This window comes from Panthera uncia, assembly GCF_023721935.1.
Source record: "Panthera uncia isolate 11264 chromosome C1 unlocalized genomic scaffold, Puncia_PCG_1.0 HiC_scaffold_4, whole genome shotgun sequence".
NCBI lineage: Eukaryota > Metazoa > Chordata > Mammalia > Carnivora > Felidae > Panthera > Panthera uncia.
Window position 1 is genome coordinate 96,620,734 of NW_026057585.1, and position 17,076 is coordinate 96,637,809.

A 17,076-nucleotide genomic window follows, 5' to 3' on the forward strand; every position below is an offset into this window, starting at 1 on the left:
TATATATATATATATATATATATATATATATATATAAAATCTCTAAGGTTTGGGGAAGGAAAAGAAATCATTGTTGAACCTACCAGCCCAAATCCTGCTAAAGAAGCTTGAAACAGAAATATCTCCTAATGAGAATATTACTGAGCTCAGCCCTGGTAACACCAAAATTTCTAATTGTTTTCAAATGCATATACAGACCTTCCCAAGGTGAATTGGACATTTTCATGCCTTGATAATAAGGGACATTACCTAAATGTGCTTTGGCCTTTTTCTGATGCCTTGATCACCAGAGAGGGCGCTGGGTATTGTTGTGGGGGCACAGCAATGCTCTCTGGCTCTGGAAATGAATCGGGGATCTTTGAAGTGGCCCTTTCCGCCCCCGAGAGTTGTGCTCTCCTCACGGGCACACATTTTCTCCCCGCCTGCGTCTCCTTGCGCACGTGGGTCCTTTCTCAGCATCCCTGTCCATCCCCTCTCACGGCTGTCTGCTGTGACAGGGGAAAAACAGGCTGCCAGGGGGATCCAGAAAGTCAGAATTATTAAATCAATAACCGGAGACAAGATATAATGTGAAATTGTAGACTCCTCCTCTGGGTAGCTGAGTTAACATGCACTGTTCTCATGGTTCAGAGATTTCCTTCTGGCAACTTCAGCTCACCAGAAGTCTGTCTATATTAAGTTGTTTCTATGAAGTCACTATGAGTAGAACGTGCTGATTTGCAGGTGTTTTAAGGATGTCAGAACAAACATGTTATTTCTGTTCATAAAGGTCCAAGGGGAATCTATTGATATAATCCCTCACTGTTGGGGTTTAGATGTGCCTGAAACCACTACTGAGTATTAATATTTCTTTCAACATCATAGCTATTCTGACTGTTCTTGGATTCTTTTGTCATTAGTTATAAGCCCTCTTAGTGATTTGCTGTCTGGATGGAGATTTTTCTCAAAAGAGAGCCCTTCCTTCATACCTTATTTCTCTCTCTCTCTCTCTCTTTTTGTTTTAATGTTTATTTATTTTTGAGGGAGAGAGGGAAATAAAGTGTGAGCAGGGGAGGGACAGAGAGAAAAGGAGACAGAGGATCACTGTAGGGCTCGAACCTACGAACTGCAAGATTATGACCTGAGCCAAAGTTGGATGCTCAACCACCTGAGTCACCCAGATGCCCCACTTCAATCCTTATTTCTGCAGACCCCTGCTCATACTGTCCCTGGTGGTTTTCTCAGTCTCCTGTGACTGTGCTGCACTGTCACAGCTCTGCTCGGGGAGGATCGTGGGACCGTGGGAGCTGGGACTGGTTTCAGACCGTCTCTCTTCCCACCACTGCTGTGTCCCACTGTTTGCCTTTGTGGAATATCTAGCAGCCACTTGATCCGTAGTGGAGTTCTGGTTCCTTCCTCTGGTTCCCTGCCACCTTTCCCCTTTGACACACCGTTCGTCTCTAGAATTTCCTCTATCATACGAACCTTTCTTCCCTCCAGATTTTGACAGAGCTGGAGCACAGCGGCATTGGGAGAATCAAAGAACAGAGTGCCCGCATGCTGGGCCACTTGGTCTCCAATGCCCCCCGGCTCATCCGCCCCTACATGGAGCCCATTCTGAAGGTAACCCACAATAGCTAGAGAGACTGGCACTTTCTCTCCGGGTGATCTTATGTCAGCTCATTTGGGACGATGGGAGTGTTTCAGTAGAGAAGTTCTTTGGCCCCAGGCTCGGGGACGAGGGCCCCATCAGGCCCTTCTCAGCGAAAGAACTACAAAAATCCCACCAATTGCAGGAAAGGGCTCTCTTTATAAGAGATAAGAAATGATGGTTCCAGCACATCATCAAATGTGCCTGGAAAGAAGTAGGTAAATAGTGGCATAAAATTGTTCCTTCAAAATGAAGAAAAAATGAGCTTTAAAATGTGAATGCGTTTAGAGGCATGTGAAATCTTTCAGAATCTACGTGCATCTGGGCAGATGATCACACAGGTATCATTTGAGGAGGCATGGGAAACGTTTTTAAATCATGGCACTTCCCAGCTCTCTCATATGTCAGACTGGGCTCAGAAAAGTTTTAGAATCCACATTCCAGAGAAATCCTGGATTTGTAAAGCCTAGAAGTAATTTATCTGTGACTGAGATGGTCTCTTGGGTGAATTTTACTTATGTAAAAGAAAGGTTCCTGGTAGATTTCTGTCCTGCATTCATTTTCTCATACCTTCTTTTCATAGGCTTTAATATTGAAACTGAAAGATCCAGACCCTGATCCAAACCCAGGTGTGATCAATAATGTCTTGGCCACAATAGGAGAGTTGGCTCAGGTAAGGGGACAACCACTTTTTCCACAGGATGGAAAGAATGCTGTTTAGCCTCTGAGGAAATCAAAATAAGGCCGTAATTTCTAATCTTCTCTACCGCGGTCTTTTTCGTTTTGTAGGTCAGTGGCCTAGAAATGAGGAAATGGGTTGATGAACTCTTTATTATCATCATGGACATGCTCCAGGACTCCTCCCTGTTGGCCAAAAGGCAGGTGAGTACTGCTCTTTCTGGACTGAGCAGGACAGGCCCCTGGGAGGCCTGGGCCCTTGTCTCTCTTCGTCACTCACTGCCCCCAGCCAGTGCCCGACCCAGAGCTCGGCACACAGTAGGTGCTCAGAAGTATCTGCTGAGTAAAGGGAAGGAAGATATGGAACCAGAATTCGTTGTCATCCTGACCTGGAGACAACTTTGAGGAAGTAGCAGCTCAAAGAAAAATCCAGATCATGTATCAGAGCCCCGGCCCCCAGAGGGAGAAGGAAAGCCTGGGCCTGTGGCTGGGGAAGCAAAAGCCACGCTTCAGCAGCCCCCACCCCCACCCCCACCCCCAGTCCTGGCTTCACTTTGGCCACTGAGGCCATTAGGTGACTAACATTAAGAACAGTCTTAATTTCCCTCGAAGCTCGATTTCTCCCATTAATCATTCAGGATGTGGAAGGACTGTGTGTTTCCTTTGAGGAAGATGGGGCTCTTTTCTGTATCCAGTGATTGTTGGCATCGGTTTGTGGCCTTGTTTTTATGCCCGAACTCTCAAGGATTTCTGTTGGCGGTTAACAGAACTCTACTGGAAACATTTTTTCTTGGAAAAGCCTCTAATACTTCGCTGTAATTATTTAAGGAAGAGTACAGACCATGCTTTCTCCTACTGACTCGACCGACCACACGATCTGTTCCTTGTCCAGGTGGCTCTGTGGACCCTGGGACAGTTGGTGGCCAGCACTGGCTATGTGGTGGAGCCCTACAGGAAGTACCCCACTTTGCTTGAGGTCCTGCTGAATTTTCTGAAGACTGAGCAGAACCAGGGTACACGGAGAGAGGTAGGGCACGTGGCACACTCGGTCTTTAAAGATTTTGCTGGAAGAATGGAGAGAGATTGTGGCATTAACACGCTCTTGAGAGCATGTTGGTTAGACGTCCTGTCCTCCTGTTTCGTTCTCATAGCTGGCCGTTCAGGTATGAACTGGGTATCATGGAACATCGAGAGGAATACGCATCAAAGCTATGGTCATCGGATACTGTGATGAATGTTTTCTTCTTCCCCTCCCCCTCCCCACCCAGGCTATCCGTGTGTTAGGGCTTTTGGGGGCCCTGGATCCCTACAAGCACAAAGTGAACATTGGCATGATTGACCAGTCCCGCGACGCTTCTGCTGTTAGCCTGTCAGAATCCAAGTCAAGTCAGGATTCCTGTAAGTTGAGGGGACTGATGAGAGACTTATCACATCCTGCCTCACGAAGCGCTTGCCGGCTATGTTTGGAAAGAGCCTTGGGCTGGTTAACAAATGACAGCACGTCGGCTCACTTCATGACTTTTGAGTGGAAAGTTGAGTTTTGTCTTAAACCGCAATAGGGATGCTGCTTCCCAATGTGTCTGGAATCCTTACATCTGTCCAGACTCTTTGCCAAGGGTCTACAGGCTAAGCCTGTACCCGCTTTTTGGTGCTGATGAGAGAGATGTGAATCATCACTCCCTCACCTCTGTTCATCTGTCGTTCTTTGTTAGTCCTTCTTTGATGTTTTCTATTCTCCTGGTGTCCAAGGAGCAAGAGGGTAGAATTTATCTTCTCTGTTTTAATCGGTAGGGAAATCTGAGGCCAGGCTCGGGGGCATAGACAAACTAGTAGCTCTCAGAATCCAGGGCTGTTTTTTCCATCAACTGGTCTGGCTCTGGAGCCCCTCTGTCTGTTGACAAGTAGCCTGAGAGATTGGGTAGGGTATGGGGTTACAGCAGATTCTTCTAGGGCGGACTTATTTCCAAAAGTATGAAAATCCAGCAGTGGCTCTCCCAGCCCTTCCAGCAAAATGTTGTGTTCCCCAAATAATTTGTTGCCAAACTCTATGGAAGGAACCTTGTTGCTTCCAATGTATTCTTCTGTGTTAGAGAAGTGTACCTATGATAGCACCCTGTCAGACCCAGGGTGGGTCCTGGGTCTCAGCAGAGTGGGGGCCGGGTCCCTGCGGGTTTTGTCCTTACTCGGCAGTGCCTGTCCAGCCTCTTGACCCACTGAGTTCTTACCCTCCTCAGTGTACCGTTCAGCCTCCCCTCACCCAGTCTTTGAGATCCTTGCTGTTCAGGTCTGGTGGCATTTGCCACCCCCTTCTCTGAAGTCCCTAGAGGAACCGAGCAGCTACTGAACAGATGCTGGCCTAATTTGGGGGGTAACTGGGGAGTTGGCCTTGACTTTCATTTAGGGGGTATGATTATTTTTACTGACGGTTTCAACTTCAGAGTTGTCACTTGTAATGATAAGAAGCTAAGTTAAACAGAGCAGTTTAAGGAAAACCCATCATGTACCATTCTAGGCTTCTGTAGTTGGGGTCAGAGAAAAGCCAGAAACTCTTAGAAGCCTTAATGGTGACAGCCTATTCATTGGGTCCTGATGTTCTCTGTCCTCCCCGTGAACGCCGATGGCGCTCGGGCTGTTGGTGGCACGCCAGGCTCTACTCCAAGTCGGAGTCACATCACGCACGTATAGCTCGTGACTGTTGCCGTCGTTCTGTCCTAGCTGACTACAGCACCAGCGAGATGCTGGTCAACATGGGCAACCTGCCCCTGGACGAGTTCTACCCCGCCGTGTCCATGGTGGCGCTGATGCGGATCTTCCGGGACCAGTCCCTCTCGCACCATCACACCATGGTAGTCCAGGCCATCACCTTCATCTTCAAGTCCCTGGGACTCAAGTGTGTGCAGTTCCTGCCCCAGGTCATGCCCACGTTCCTCAACGTCATTCGAGTCTGTGACGGGGCCATCCGGGAGGTAAGTAGCTAAAACCCCACCCCTGCTCCCTCCGCCTGAGCCCCAGCTGGTCCGCTGAGGCAGATTATTTGCATATCAGCTTCCTGTCGCTGCCCTCTGCTGGCTGTTGAGCTGAGCACCTGTCCTCCCTCCTCACACTTGACGGAACAGGTGTGGTTGGCTCGGCCCGGTTTCCTGGGTTATCCCCTCAGAATGGCGATGAATGGGTGGGTGGGTGTGTGTGTGTCTAGAGTTCAGTGCATTTGTTGGGGAGAATGTTCCACTGTGTGGACTTCTGGTTGCTTTCTCATGATTAGATTTAAGTCCATCAGTTTTGTGGTTGTTGTTTTAATGTTTATTTATTTTGAGAGAGAAAGAGCAGGGGAGGGGCAGAGACAGAGACAGAGACAGAGAGACAGAGAGAATCTCAAGCATGCTCTGCGCTATCCGTGCAGAGCCCGAGGTGGGGCTCGATCCCACGACTGTGAGATCATGACCTGAGCCCAAATCAAGAGTCGGACACTCAACCGACTGAGCCTCCCAGGCACCCCTAAGTCCATCATTTTTAGTGAGAATACTGCAGAGGTGACGTTCTTATCAGATCTCATAATGTCAGCTTCTCCCATTAGTGTTGATCATGAGTTCGAGCACACGGTTAGATTGGCATCTGTCAGATCTTTCCATCGTAAAGTTGCCTTTTTCGTGAGCCATTGAGTAATCTGTGGGGTGATACTTAGAGACTACGACTGTCCTGTTCCCTGACTACCTTTTACCCCGTGGCTGAGTATTCATAGGTGACCCTTGCCTGAATCAGTTGTCACACTGATTGCAAAGTAAGGACTTTCTAGTTCTACCATTTCTTCGACTTTTAACAGCTGGCACATTCCTGTGAGGTAGAATTTTCCCCTTTCCTTCCCCACAGCTCCCTTTTGTTCTCTTTCCTTTCTCTGAACCACAGAACCTGCAGAGTGCTTCTGTGATTATTATACTTATGCCACTACTGACCACAAACCTGCTAAATAAAGTTTAAGGGGGCTTTTTTTTTTTTTTAATGTTTTTGATTTTTTTTTTTTTATGTTTATTTATTTTTGAAGGAGAGAGACAGAGCATGAGCGAGAAGGGGCAGAGAGAGAGGGAGACAGAATCCAAAGCAGGCTCCAGCAGGCTGTCAGCACAGAGCCCGATAAGGGGCTCAGACCCACGAGCTGTGAGATCATGACCTGAGCCGAAGTCGGACGCTTAACCAACTGAGCCATCCAGGCGCCCCTTTAATTTTTTTTTTTTTAAAGTAAATTCTGCATCCAGTGTGGGGCTTGAACTCACGGCCCTGAGATTAAGAGTCGGTGCTCAACCAACCGAGCCACCCAGGCTCCCCAGAGTACTGTGTTATAAAGATACTTGAATTAATTTTTCTGATCAGTTTTTCTCTCTGTGATAATATATTCAACTTGATGTACATTTGGAGGAAATAGTATCTTTTTAGAAAGTATATTTTCTAACTTTGTGCCTGGAGGAGAGAAGTGCAGTTTATTTTTATGTGTTCAACCTCATTGAACTCTTACTAATTCTAATCATCTAGCTTTTCACTCTAGATAATCATACAGTGTACAAAAAGAGAAAGATAGGGGGGCCTGGGTGGCTCAGTCGGTTAAGCATCCAACTCTTGATTTCAGCTCAGGTCATGATCTCGTGGCTTGTGAATTCTAGCCCCACATCGGGCTCTGTGCTGACAGCGTGGAGCCTGCTTGGGATTTTTTTCTCTGCCCTGCCCCACCCTGCTCACGCTTGTTCTAGCGCATGTATGCTTTCTCTCTCTCAAACTTAAAAAAACAAGGAAGGAAGGAAGGAAGGAAGGAAGGAAGGAAGGAAGGAAGGAAGGAAGGAAGATAGTTCTAGTTTTTTGTTTTAGTCTGTAAACCAGTTAGTTATTGCTTTTCTCATTGTATATCCAGGACCTTCAACCCAATGTTGATTAGCTCAGTCAAAGTGGAAATCTTTCACCGTGTTCCTGATTTCAGTGGGACAGCTGTAAAGATTCCACTGCTGAATATAATGTTTGCTGTAGGTTTTTGGTAATTAGCTTTGAAAGGGTTATAAATGTTCCCTTGCGTTCTTAATTTGCTAAAGTTTTTATCACGAACAGGTATGGGATTTATCAACTGCCTTTTATTTGTCTGGCGTGATGATCGCATATTTTTTCCTCTTTCAGGGTGTTCATATGTTGAATTTATGGATATGTTCTAATGTTGAAGTATTCTTGAAGTCTTGTTCTAAAACCAGCTTGGTTATGATGTATTTTGTTAATACATTGACTTTATATCTACTACTTAATTGAGATTTTTTTACATCAGCAATCCTGAGTGGAATTTGCCTGTAATTGTTACTCTTTTTTTTTTTTACTATAGGTTCAAAGATCTGTTTATCTTTTCTGTTGCTTCTTAAAACAGTTTTGGTCACATTTTTCTAGGAAATTACTCATTTTATTTACTTTCTGTCTGTAGGTTTGCCTTCTGTGCACATTTCATAGAATTGGAATCATATGTGGTTTTTTGTGTCTAGCTTCTTTCACTTTACGTGATCCTTTTGAGTTCATCGTGGATCAGTAGTTTATTCCTTCTTTCTAGCTAAATAATAATGTAATGCTATTATTGCTCGGAGGAAGTGTTTTTAATGTTTCCTATGCTTTCTTCTTGCGTCCCTGAGTTATCCAGAAATGGATATTTTAATTTGCAGATTTACAGGATTTCAGATTTCTTCTTTGGATATCTACTTCTGACTTAATTGCATTGGGTTTGTGATTCCTCGATGTTTGCTGAAACCACCTTAATAGTCTAATGCTTGGTCCATTTTCGATAAATGTTTCCTCCATGCTTGGGAATAGTGTGTATTTGCTAACGTTATCCACAAGGTTCCACGTATGTCGTTAGATTTGAACTTACTACTTGCTGCGTTCAAGTCTTTTGTATTCTTGTTAATTTTTTGTTTGCTTAATCTGTCCATTACTGAGAGAAGTGAGATAAAAACCTCCCTTTACAATGCTGGCTTTATTAATTTCTCATAGTTTAGTCAGTTCTGTTGTATGTACTTGGGGGGATATATTATAGGTACGTTCAAATTTAAAATCATATCTTCCTGATAAGTCGAATCTTTTATCATTTTGCAATGACTCTTTATATCTTTAATAACTTAAAATTTATTTTGCCTAGTTTTAATATAGCTACACCATCTTTTTTTTGGAGGGAGGGAGGATGTCTTTTATTATCTTTTTACTTTTAATTGTCTTAAGGACTTTTTGCTTTAGATGGGTCACTCATGATCATGATATGTATAATAATGCAGCTAGGTTATCCCTTTAATCTAGTTTGAAAATCTTTGCATTCAGTCCAATTACATTTATTGTGATTGCTGGTAAATTTGGGCTTATTTCTACCATCTGATCTAGTGCTTTATCTGTTTGTTTATTTTCTTTATTTTCTGTCTTTTTGGGGCTTGATTTAAGCTTTCATTTTCTTGTCTTTTGCCCTCTACTTGTTGGCCATCTTTAATTTTAATAAATGATCTATAATGGGATATTTCAGTAGTAAACAAAAGCGGACAACTTCTATCAAATTCCCATACTCATTAATAATTATTAGCACTGTCAATTTGGTTTCATCTTATTACTACCACCCCCACCAATCTCTTCCCCCCCCCACATACAAACATTTTTTCTGGGGTATTTTAAAGCAAATTCTAGGTATCATACTATTTCACCAATAAAAAGCTTTTCCCCCATATAACCAAAATTACAAGACCTACAAAATTAAAAATAATTCCTTAGTATCTTCTAATATGAAGACTTCTTCAAATGTCCTTGTTTGTCTTTTTTTCTTTTCTTTTTTCTCTTTTCTCTTTTCTTTTCTTTTCTTTTCTTTTCTTTTCTTAAGTAGGTTTCATACCCAGCGCAGAGGCCAACACAGGGCTTGAACTCATGACCCCCGAGATCAAGACCTGAGCTGACCTCAAGAGTCAGACGCTTCACCATCTGAACCACCCGGGCCCCCTCCTTGTTTGTCTTAAAAATGTATTTTTACATTTGGTTTATTTAAATCATAATCCAGATAAGGCCTGCACGTGGCATTCAGCTGATATATCCAATTGTCTTTCTGTCCCCCTTTTTACCCCACTTTTTTTCATACCATTTATTTGTGAAGGAAGCAGGTCATTTTTCCTATAGAATTTCCCATTCTGGATTTGGCTGATAATATCTTCAAGATGTCTTTTAACTTCTTGTAAACTGGTTAGATTTAGATGCTTAGTTAGATTCAGGTTCCTTCTTTTGGTGAGAAATACTTCATACCGCATACTTCCTATTTCAACAGTTAGTAAGCAAGTCTTTTCTAAATGATCCACTTCTAGTAACATAAAAGGTAATCGATGGGCTCAGGTACTGTGATCCTGTGTTCCCCATCAGCTTTTCTCCTAATCCTTTTAGTGCTCATTGAAGATTGTTTTGTAGAACCATTATTTCATTGGCAACTGGAAAACGGTGATTTCTAATTCTGTTACCCCTTCTGGATTTATTAGCTAGCAATTATCTATAAAGAACTTTATGTTATCAACTATTTAGTTAATTTGAAATATAGTTCATGCAGGAAGGGCAAAATAAACGCACGATTGTTTTATTTATCAGTTTTTCAGACTAATGAATCAGGTCCTTTGCAACCTCTCCAAGGTGACTCAGGCACCACCCCACGACCCCTGTTGTTTTTGGAGTATCAGTATCAACTTGTGTGCGTGCGTGCGTGTGTGTGTGTGTGTGTGTGTGTGTGTGTGTGTGTTTTCTGTTCATTGAAGGCACTGTTTTTTCTCATGATCTAATTATCCCACTCGACGTGGCTGTTGTGTTCTTTTTACATTGCCAGTGGTCTTGGTCTTTGATCGCTTTCTTGCTTTCTGGCAAAAAAAAAAAAAAAAAAAAAAAAAAGATATATTGAGCTTATCAAGTACATTTCACTCAAGCCTTGTGATGGCCACTTTCAAGGAGCTATGGTTTCTTTTTTCCTTTTTTTTTTCTTTTTAAGTTCGTTTATTTATTTTGAGAGAGAGAGAGAAAAAGAGCATGTACACATGAGTGGGGAAGGAGCAGAGAGAGAATCCCAGCAGGCTCCACACTGTCAGTGTAGAGCCTGACATGGGGCTCAATCCCTTGAACTGTGAGATCATGACATGAGCTAAAATCAAGAGTCAGACACTTAACTGACTGAGCCACCCAGGCGTCCCCGGAGCTATGGTTTCTTTAAGTGAGAGATGGTACTTAGAAACTGCAGTTTGTGTGCTAGGGTGCTCATTGCTACTGACATATCATTATTCTCAGCCATTTCAGTGAACAGACCTAGAAATAAGTAATTTTTAGAAAGAGGAAAATTAGGTAATGCATATTTAAGTTTTAAGAGTTTTTACTTTGATTTTATACTTGTTTCTCACACTGAAAAACTTGTTCCTTGGTTCTGACATTTCTATAATTACTTGCTTTATCTTGCAAAATACATACCTACATGTATCTTATATACATGTAAATAGCAAATGACCAGTATTAGTAATAACAGTAAGAATACTGAATGCAGTTCAAGGTTTTTTGCAATTTTTTGTTATTCTTAGGCTGTGTCCTTTTGGAGATATACACCAAAATGCTGTGTTTATTTTTTATTTAAAAAAAATTTTTTTTTTATGTTTATTTCTAAGACAGAGAGAGAGAGACAGAGCATGAGCAGGGGAGGGGCAGAGAGAGAGAGGCGGACAAAGAATCCGAAGCAGGGTCCGGGCTCTGAGCTGTCAGCACAGAGCCTGCCTCGAGGCTCCAACTCGTGAACTACACGATCGTGGCCTGAGCCAAAGTCAGACACCCAACCAACTGAATCACCCAGGCACCCCTTAAAATGCCGTGTTTAAAGTTGCTTGAAATTCTTTGAGTGATTGTCCAACCAACTTGATTTATAGTTAAATTGTTTCTGCTTGTTTTCAGTTTTTAGAAATTTCTTTGAGGTTTTTCCAATTTAACTAGGTTTTCTGATTTAACTTTGAGGTTCATTCTGATTATGTAAGACATTAACATGGTTCCAGGGCCAAAACTATAAAATATGTTCAGTGAAGTCTGACTTCTCCCCGCATCCCTATTCCGTGTTTCTTCCTTCCTCTGCCATTTCCTATTGCTGCTATAACAGATCACCGCCAACTTCATAGCTTCAAACGACACAAATTTATTATCTTATGGCTCTGTAAGTCATACGTCTGACAGAGGTCATACTGAGCTAAAATCAGGGTGCCATTGAGGCCACATTCCTTTCTGGAGGCTGTAGGGGAGAATCCATCTTCTTGCTTCTTCTAGCTTCTAGAGGCTTCCCACGTTCCTTTGCCATCTGCCTCCACCTTCGGCGTCAGCAACATTGCATCTCCCTGACCTTTCTTCTGCTGTCAGATCTTTCTCTCTGCCCACTGCCAGGAAAGGTTCTCTGCTTTTAAGGTAAGGACGCCTTTGATTAGATTTGCCACACCTGGATAATCTCCACATGTCAAAGTCCTGAACCTTAATCACCTCTTCTCAAGTCCCCTTTGTCATGTATTGGTAGGTTCTGGGGATTGGGGCATGGACATCTGTGGCGTACCGTTGTTCTGCCTACCGCACTTCCCCCTGAGGTAACCGGGCTTTGGTTGTTTTTTTTTTTAATGTTCAATCATGTATTATTAAATCTTCTCTACTGGTAGTTAATTTTTTATTATTTTTATTTTTTTAATATTTCTTTACATTTTATTTTATTTTTATTATTTTTTTTAATTTTATTTTTTATTTTTTTTAATTTACATCCAAATTAATTAGCATATAGTGCAACAATGATTTCAGGAGTAGCTTCCTTAGTGCCCCTGACCCATTTAGCCCATCCCCCTCCCACAACCCCTCCGGCAACCCTCAGTTTGTTCTCCATATTTAAGACTCTCTTATGTTTTGTCCCCCTCCCTGTTTTTATGTTATTTTTGCTTCCCTTCCCTTATGTCCATCTGTTTTGTCTCTTAAAGTCCTCATATGAATGAAGTCATATGATTTTTGTCTTTCTCTGACTGACTAATTTCACTTAGCATAATAGCCTCCAGTTCCATCCACGTAGTTGCAAATGCGAGATTTCATTCTTTTTGATTGCCGAGTAATACTCCATTGTGTATCTATACCCCATCTACTTTATCCCTTCATCCATCGATGGGCATCTGGGCTCTTTCCATCCTTTGGCTATTGTCGATAGTGCTGCTAGAAACATGGGGGTGCATGTGTCCCTTCGAAACAGCACACCTGTATCCCTTGGATGAATGCCTAGTAGTGCAATGGCTGGGTCGTAGGGTAGTTCTCTTTTTAGTTTTTTGAGGAACCTCATACTGTTTTCCAGAGTGGCTGCACCAACTTGCACTCCCACCCCCTGAGGTAACCGTTATGGTCAGTTTTTAAATTTATCTTTCCTTCTTTCCTTGAGAGGTGATGGCGCTCCACTCTGTGGATATCCCCCCGCCATTTAACCCATCCCTGTGGATGTATTTTACGTTTTTTCCACTCTTTTGATACTTCAAATAATCCTGTAACAAAAAGCTGTGTATGCATATAATTTTTACCTCTTTTTGTACTTGATTGGCCTCATTTTTTACATTTTTAAAAAGCTTTTTATTTGTTTTTTTTAGTAATCTCTGCACCCAGTGTGGGGTGTGACCTCACAACCCTGAGATCAACAGTCACGTGCCCCTGTGACTGAGCCAGCCAGGTGCCCCCTCATTTTTTACACTTCGATCTTTGAACTCTTTGGAATATGTCCCCGTGTACAGGATGGATTCATGTTATCCTTCTCTACCCTTACGATTTTGCCTCACATGCCTCATTTTAATACCTAATTTTAAAAATGAATCCGTATCTCTGTCTTTCCCCAGAATAACATACAAAACTTAGAACGATTGCTCAGACTATGTTATTGTGAAGTATCCCTTTTTTTTCTACCACCAAACTAAACGTTATCACTGTTGTGTGCAGAGACACTTGCCAACTCACTTCTCCTTATTCTGTCTCCCACCTCAGTGCTTCCTCCTAGCATCATTATCCTTCTGTAGAGCCAAGGCACATTCCTTTTGTGAGCATCCATCAAAGTAAGCTCTCTGTTTCTGTTTTATCTGAAACCATTTTTATTTCACCCTCTTTTAAAATCCTTACTTAGCTGAGAATACGATTGTGGGTTCTGCAACTGTAGATAAGATCCCACGTTTTCTCATTTCTTTTGTTGAGAAATCATGATTCCTTTTCACTTAACCTCACTTTTCTCAGTGTCTGTTTCAGATCTTCTCATTGTGTTTGTTGCCCTGAAGCTCCACTATTGTGTGTATAGATACGGATTGCTTTCTTGCATCCTCTTTGGGATTTGTGGACTTCCCGAATATGAGGATTCCACCCTTCGATTTTTTCCTTGCAGAATTCATTTCAACCTGTAGAGCTTCTCACTTTGTCCTTAATGTCTGTTAGTTTCTTCTCTGTATTTTTCATCTTTATCTCTCTGAGATTCCCTTCTAGATATTTCTTCACTTCCTGTTTCTGTTCATGAATTCCTCAACTGTGTCTTTGGACCTGTCCTTAAGTTTTTAGGTTCAACTATATATATATAATGCTTATTTATTTTTGAGAGACAGAGAGAGAGCACCAGTAGGGGAGGGGCAGAGAGAGAGAGAGGGAGACACAGAATCTGAAGCAGCCTCCAGACTCTGAGCTGTCTGCACAGAGCCTGACACGGGGTTCAAACTCGTGAACCATGAGATCATGACCTGAGCCGAAGTCAGATGCTTAACCCAGGCGCCCTAAATTCTCACATAAATAAATGGGAGAATTTAAGCATTTTAAACAGATCTGTTTTATATTTTTATCCAATAATTCCAATATGTATAAAATCCTTGATAGGTCTGATCCTGCTACTTATTGTTTCTGCTGAGTCATGCTCTGAGTGGCCTGTCTTTATGTGTTTTATAATTTTGGATCGCATATCCTAGTCCACTGGCATTCCCTGGCTCTGAGGTCGCATCTCTCCAGATTTACATTTGCTTCTGCCCTGTGATCCAAGAGAACCTTAAGTTAATCTCTTGGCTTAGAGTTTCTCAGTCCACAGAGATGGTCCAAATAACCCATATCTAAACTCATATGAAAATGAACTGAAATTACAAGCTCTTGGGGGAGACTTTTTTCCTACCTAGATGTCACATCAAGGGTGACAGATGTCTTTGTCTCCTTTTGCCATTGGACAGCTTTAGGGGTGGGAGGGTCACCATTTCTCTTACTATGTAGCCCTCTGAAGGTCTGGCTTTCTGTGACAGGTTTCAATTCTCTTAGTATAATAACAATATTTACTACCTTTTATGCATTATCTTTAGGCTTTTCATAGTAAGGATATCTAACCCACCATATTTTCAGAACAAAACTATATGTTCTTTTAAAATACTAATGTTCAGAGGGAAAAGAGAAGAAAAATCTCATGAGAGAATCTACAGGAGAAGAAATGAGGTGGCTGCTGTGGAGGGGACCCTTGTGTGGCCGCTGCAGATGACTTAGCCACAGAGAGGCGTCCCCGTTACACCTAATATGAAATGACAGCAAGGATCAGGACGCTTTGTCCTTTCTGCCCTGCCATCCCCAGCGCCCTGCTCTTTCTCCAGCTTTGATTTTCTACCTTTTGTCAGGTTTCCCATAACAAAAATTTAAAAAACCATTATATTTAGAGTCCCACGCCCCTTGATCTCTGGAATGTCCTTTTATAGAGAACATTTCACGAAAACTGTCAGCGATTCAATGAGGAGGCACCCAAGAGATAGGTAGGAACGGCCGTCCTGAGTTGAATCGGAACTGTGCCATGTGGTGAGCAGATTGTAACTGCTTAGAATCCATTGGTGTCCTTGTGGTTAGAGAATGCGTCCACACTCCCTTCGAGCCCAACCCTGTCTGTCCTGTCAGTCTCTCCTCATCAGATAATGAGTCCGTAAGTCCGTTGCTCACTATTTGAAACAGCACTTTTTATTTATCCCCAACTTACTCAAGTTTCCAAATGTGGAAAGAGTGAAAATATGTATGTTCGCACTAAATTGTCCTTATTAATGGGGGGAGGCAAAGGCATAGAGGGCTATAAAAATCTTTTGGGGAGGGACATTTAGAATATGATTCGCCACTGAATATTGACACGTAGCACTATCTGAAGATCCTAACAAGATAAAAACTATGCCCTAAAGACCTCTTTAGTAGCAGAGGTTGCCTTTCCCCTAGTCTTTTCATTCCCAGCTTGTTTTAGCAGAAGGCACCTCTTCTTAACTTTTGTACCGTATCAACCTGAACAGCTCTCCTTATCCCATCCCTCCCCCTGTTTGCTTACTGTTTTGGTTCAAAGTTTCTTAGAGTTACACTGCTAACTAATGAATTAAGATCTAATTAATTAATTACTATAAATGAACCATAATAGTTAGCTGTGTTTTTAGAAAGTAAGTGGTAGTGAATTAGAACTGAAAAGACAAGACACATTTACATTTGATTGCAAATTTCCTGTCCGTTTTTAAGTCTTCAGTAACTCCAGAAATCTTTCAGTGATAGCTGGTGTTCATGGAGCACTTAATCGTATTCACATCCAGGTATTTATTATCCCATTTTACTTAAAATAAGCCTCGGAGACAAGTGGCCTGTTACCTGCTTTTTCCAACCAAAGAAGCTGGGCGCAGAGAAGGTAAATGAAGGTCATAGAGCTAATAGGTAGCATCGTGGCTCACAAAAGCCAGTGTGGCCCCAGGGCATCTGCTGTGCAGTAACTAGCTCACCTGGGGTATGAAGCCACCTGACAGTTGTTTTTAGCCCCAACCACTGTCACCACCAAAATTTTCGGTTCTGGGTTTTTTTTTTCTTAGACTTACTCTCAGTGCATAGAATGGTGTGGAAACCGATCCCATAGTTGTTTTCGTTTGTTCCCACGGACTTAGGGTAAGCCTGGGAGTCCTGCGTCCTTCCTGATGCCAACTTGCTGACCTCTTCTCCATTCCAGTTTCTGTTCCAGCAGCTGGGGATGCTGGTGTCCTTTGTGAAGAGCCACATCAGACCTTACATGGATGAAATAGTCACCCTCATGAGAGTAAGTAGAAGTTAATATTTTGGCCAGTTCATCAGCGTTTGGGTCAAGGAACGTTCGGAGGCAGATTTGGATAACGTGGGCAGTTTGTGGCATGGGTCTCCAGAGAGCTGTTCCAGCCCGAGGATAAAAAGCGGGGCCCGGTTCCCCAGCGGGTGTTGACAGGGGAGGGGGTACCCCCTCAGAGGCTGTGGCACCCGAGAACAGGGGAGGGAGACTGAAGTCATTGTTCTGCCAGAAATAAACTCTCGAGTTTCTTGCCTCACACGCAACAAAGCAATTTCACTTTACTATCACAACAGTGCTCTATTGTTCCCAGGAAAGCCCTCCTTCTTACGGCCCATAAAACCATGGCCTTAAGAGAGGTTGGAGGATTGGGTTTTCGTAGGGCTATTAAATACGATGAACTCCTGGCAGGCACTGAGGAAGAAGGCGAGGCTTTCCCCCACCGCCTTTAAGAGCATAAATGCCACCTTCTGACTGTAGCAGCACCGGAGGAAAGGCTCACATCCCAGATTTTATAACCTGCTTTAAGCAGGTGCAGAGGACTCCCCATCGGTGGCGATGTCGTTTTCCCGTTTGAGGGGGAGGCCTGCTTCCTGCTGTTCTGTATCATTTAAATGTCTCTGCTGGGGGACTTGCTTTGCCGAGATGGCTGTGCCCTCAAAGA

General features: G+C 42.8%; 1 protein-coding gene across 1 annotated transcript in view; it reads left to right on the forward strand.

Annotated features, from left to right (window-relative positions):
• Positions 1-17,076, forward strand: part of MTOR (mechanistic target of rapamycin kinase) — a 132,841-nt gene that overhangs the window by 26,896 nt on the left and 88,869 nt on the right. Inside the window, exons 14-20 of the mRNA XM_049618104.1 lie at positions 1,480-1,602; positions 2,214-2,303; positions 2,420-2,512; positions 3,201-3,335; positions 3,577-3,706; positions 5,024-5,274; positions 16,323-16,409. Coding sequence (XP_049474061.1) covers positions 1,480-1,602; positions 2,214-2,303; positions 2,420-2,512; positions 3,201-3,335; positions 3,577-3,706; positions 5,024-5,274; positions 16,323-16,409 — 909 coding nt within the window. The remainder of the gene's footprint in view (positions 1-1,479; positions 1,603-2,213; positions 2,304-2,419; positions 2,513-3,200; positions 3,336-3,576; positions 3,707-5,023; positions 5,275-16,322; positions 16,410-17,076) is intronic.